This window comes from Octopus bimaculoides, chromosome 27 (assembly GCF_001194135.2).
Source record: "Octopus bimaculoides isolate UCB-OBI-ISO-001 chromosome 27, ASM119413v2, whole genome shotgun sequence".
Lineage (NCBI taxonomy): Eukaryota > Metazoa > Mollusca > Cephalopoda > Octopoda > Octopodidae > Octopus > Octopus bimaculoides.
The window spans coordinates 5,326,062-5,330,647 of NC_069007.1; the positions used below are offsets into that span (position 1 = coordinate 5,326,062).

General features: G+C 39.7%; 2 protein-coding genes across 2 annotated transcripts in view; both read right to left on the minus strand.

Annotated features, from left to right (window-relative positions):
• LOC106871799 (mucin-3A) overlaps positions 1–272 on the minus strand; it is a 164,652-nt gene extending 164,380 nt beyond the window's left edge. Inside the window, exon 1 of the mRNA XM_052977118.1 lies at positions 174–272. Within this exon, the coding sequence (XP_052833078.1) occupies positions 174–272 (99 nt within the window). The remainder of the gene's footprint in view (positions 1–173) is intronic.
• Positions 273–4,398: 4,126 nt separating this feature from the next.
• Positions 4,399–4,586, minus strand: part of LOC106867626 (receptor-type tyrosine-protein phosphatase F) — a 26,177-nt gene continuing 25,989 nt past the window's right edge. The window contains exon 7 of the mRNA XM_052977119.1: positions 4,399–4,502. Coding sequence (XP_052833079.1) covers positions 4,399–4,502 — 104 coding nt within the window. The remainder of the gene's footprint in view (positions 4,503–4,586) is intronic.

A 4,586-nucleotide genomic window follows, 5' to 3' on the forward strand; every position in this document is an offset into this window, starting at 1 on the left:
TTACAATAGCAGTTAATTTTTTTCTTTTATCGAAGAACATGAGGGGGTTGTGAACAGAAATTTCAAAAATGATCATGTCACTGCTTTAACATCACCTTTTTCTATGTCAGCATGGGTCAGATGGAATTTATTGAGACCAGATGAGAAAAGAAGGAATTAATAGTTAGACTTACATTCCAGAACACCTCTATCTTGGTTGGAGATGAGCTCTTTGCAATTAGGTTCTGGGGACTCCCTGTTGGGGCTGCAATGTAAGTAAAGAGAAATGTCATGATTGGAACAAGAATTTCTATATTTTATTTGATTTTTAAAATTTTCTTTTGAAGGGTCAGTTGCTTGTAGAAAGAACCCTGTTAATTTCTTGGTGAATGTCTAAACACAATATCAAATAAATAAATTGAAGTTTGTTTTGCAAGATTCTTGATGTGAAATCATGTGTTGAAACAAATTTTGTTATATTTCCGGATGATCGTTTTTATTTTGTCAAATGAATACACACCCATTATATATTCATTCTTCTCTCGCTTATCCTTGTTTTTATTCTATCTTATGTCCATTGTCTGGAAATCTTTCATCACCCATCTTTCAGTACACTCCAGAAAGAAATAGAGTGAACTAAACAGACGAGGAGGAAACACATGGATGGAAGAGTTACGGAAAAGGTCACAGATGTGTGACGAAAGATTTCCAGACAATGGACATAAGATAAAATAAGAACAATAATAAACGAGTGAAGAATGAATATATAATGGATGTGTTTATTGGACACAAAAAAAAATGGCCATCCCAAAATAAATAATAAAATGTTTGATTAATAAGCTTTGAGTGAATTCTTACATCCATGTGAAATTTCTACAACATTAGGCAATAAATAAATACAGTCTTCATCTCCATCATCATTTAATGTCCATTCTTCTATGCTTGTATGAGTCAGAATGTGTATTTGTGGTTGATTTTTTTACAGCTGGATGCCCTTCCTGTCACCAACCCACGCCTTTTTCCAAGGAAGCTAAATATATCCCCATGGCTAGTCATGTTTCTCATGGAAGCCTGAAAAATGAACAACCTGGCTTGTATGACAGTGAAACTTGTTTATAACCCTCACAGGATATCAAAACCAAGACACACACACACACACACACACACAAATGCATATATATGACACGTTTCTTTCAGTTTCCATCAACCAAATACTACAATTTGATCTTAGGCAAAAGCACTGGACAAAAGGCTTTGTGGTTGTTTGGTCTGCCAGAAATAACAGCCAAATCACTTTCAAATAACATGCTCTAATAAACATCTGTCATTTATTATTCACATGTAGTCATTGGACTGCGACCATGCTGGGGCACTGCCTTGAAAGGTTTAGTCAAACAAATCGAACCTGGCACTGGTGTTTATTCTACCAGTCACTTTTGATGAATTGCTAGGTCACAAGGACATAAACAAACCAACACTGGTTGTCAAGTGCTGAGATGGGGGACAAACATGAATGCAAAGATACACATACATGCACATATATATATATATATATATATATATATATATATATATATTTATGGCAAACTTCTTTCAGTTTTCATCTACCAAATTCACTTGTAGGCAAAGGTGTGGGTACATGGTTAAAAACTTTGCCTCCCAACCACATGGTTTCAAGTTCAGTCTCACTGTATGGCAACTTGGGCAAGTGTCTTCTAATCTGGTTTCAAATTTTGGCACAAGGCCAGCAATTTCAGGGACGGGGTTAAGTTGATTGCATCCATCCCAGTGCTCAATTGGTACTTATTGACGCTATGAAAGGTGGGGCAGTTCTGTGTCTGCGTTTTCCAGGTGTCAAGGTTGATTTGAAAGCATGTACATACAAACACATACATACTCATATATGATGGGTTTCTGTACAGTTTCCATCCACCAAATTCACTCACAAGACATTGAGCCAGTTGAAGTTAAAAGAAAAGAGTGGAAGCCACCTGCCCAAGGTGCCACAGAGTGGGATTGATCCCAAACATCACAGTTGCAAAACAAGCTTGTCAAGTACACCACCATGCTTACACCAAACCTTGGTTACTGATTTTTGATTCACTGATTGATTGATCTAGCATATATAATGATCTCAAATTATTGATTTTTTTCTCTGCTAGTCAACACCTTTGAGAAATATAAAAAAAAGAATTCATCTTGAATGATAAGAATAGACATTACACTTTGATCGTAGACGAAAATGCTGGAGGAGGTTCTGTGTGGTTGTTTGGCACGCTAGAAATAACACCCAAATCACTCTCGAATAATATGCTCTCTTTAATATCTCCTTTCATCATTTAGATGTGACTGTGGCCATGCTGGGGCAACACCTTAAAGGGTTTAGTCAAACAAATCGACCCCTGCACTTAGTATTTTGTTTTATGCCTGGTATTTATTCTATCTCTTTTACTCTTTTACTTGTTTCAGTCATTTGACTGTAGCCATGCTGGAGCACCACCTTTAGTCAAATCAAATCGACCCCAGGACTTATTCTTTGTAAGCCTAGTACTTATTCTATCGGTCTCTTTTGCCGAACCGCTAAGTTACGGGGACGTAAACACACCAGCATCGGTTGTCAAGCGATGTTGGGGGGAACAAACACATACACACACACATATATATATATATACATATATACGACAGGCTTCTTTCAGTTTCCGTCTACCAAATCCACTCACAAGGCTTCGGTCGGCCCGAGGCTATAGTAGAAGACACTTGCCCAAGGTGCCACGCTGTGGGACTGTACCTGCAACCATGTGGTTGGTAAGCAAGCTACTTACCACACAGCCACTCCTACGCCTATATCGATCACTTTTACTGAATTTATAAGTCACAAGGGCAAAGACAAACCAACACTTGTTGCCAAGTGTGAGATGGAGGACAAAAATGAACGCAAGGACAAATACACTCATATGTGTAGGTGCTGAAAAGTTCCTAGCCTTGGATAAAAGAAAATACAGAAGGATCAGTTGATGATTTTATTCAACATCTTCCCCTCTCAGATTCACACACTTATTGCAGCGGTCCTTCAATCTCTCTAAGCCCTGTAAAAGAACTTGGAAAGTTGGGTCTCCTGCCAAGCCTTTTGCAATACCCTTACAGCCAAGAACTGTCCAGCACCCCCTCCTATATACATACATTTCCCCCCACTATGACCCCCTCACCCCATCCAATCCTCTCTCTCACTTCACCTATATTCACCTCACCACTGTACCTCGAAGATATATCTTGACACATCTCTACTATCGTCTTTCTCAGTCTCTCCCTCTTTATCTTTCTGTTTAAGTCTCTCTTTCTCTCCTTTCTTTTCCACCTGGGGTACCCTTGTATCTTCTCTGGCTTTCTCATCAACAGGCACAAAGCCACCTACCTCAATACTACTCCCCGCTCCAGATGAGGGGGGCTCTGTCTTGCTTTTGCAAGTTACTTGGTGACCCTGCTGGTGCTGGTGCTATGAAAATGAGCCCCGGGGCACTCTGTAGAGGGGCTGGTGTTAGGAAGGGCATCCAGCCATGGAAATTATGATGAAACAGACAATGGAGCTTAGCACAGCCAAGTGGTTTGCCAGCTCTTGTCAAACTGTCCAACCATCATCATCATCATTGTCATCATCATTTAAAACAGCTTTTAAATGATGACAATGATATAGGTTCTATCTTATTCATTCTTTTATCATTTCTCTTGTACTTGTGCCAGTCTTGTGATTGTGGCCATGCTGGCGCACCACCTTGAAGGATTCTTAATCGAATGAATCGACCCCAGGACTTATTCTTTGGAAGGCTAGTACTTATTCTATCGGTCTCTTTTACCGAACCGCTAAGTTACGGGGACATAAACACACCAGCATCGGTTGTCAAGCGATGTTGGGGGGGACAAACACAGACACACAAACACATACACACATACATACATATATATATATATATATATATATATATGACAGGCTTCTTTCAGTTTCCGTCTACCAAATCCACTCACAAGGCTTTGGTCGGCCCGAGGCTATAGTAGAAGACACTTGCCCAAGATGCCACGCAGTGGGACTGAACCCGGAACCATGTGGTTAGGAAGCAAGTTACTTACCACACAGCCACTCCTACGCCTTCTGCATTATTTCCATCTACCAAACTCACTCGTGAAGTGTTTGGTTGACCCAGGGCTATAGAAGAACACCTGCCCAAGGTGCCATGCAGTGGGACTGAACCCACAAGCGCAAGACCACCACATAGCTGCTTATAGTCACACTTCCTAACCATGCAGCCACCTCAGCACCTATTCTCACAATGCTATAAAAAAAATAAACTAGCATTACATCGCAAAAGATCGCAACATTTTCGACAGGAAAATAATAAAAAAATAATATAATAATTCTCTCAACAACTACTTCAGATAACTATGTTCTGCTAACTGTATACCACACAAAGACAGAGTGATGTACCGGGGTGGAAGGTGGGGTGGTCTATGCCTATGATTACCCATAGAGTCTGTGGAAAATTAAAAAAAAAAAAATAAAATTATTAATACACAATCAATAATATGTTCACTTCTATGGTGGTTTTTTTGTGGGG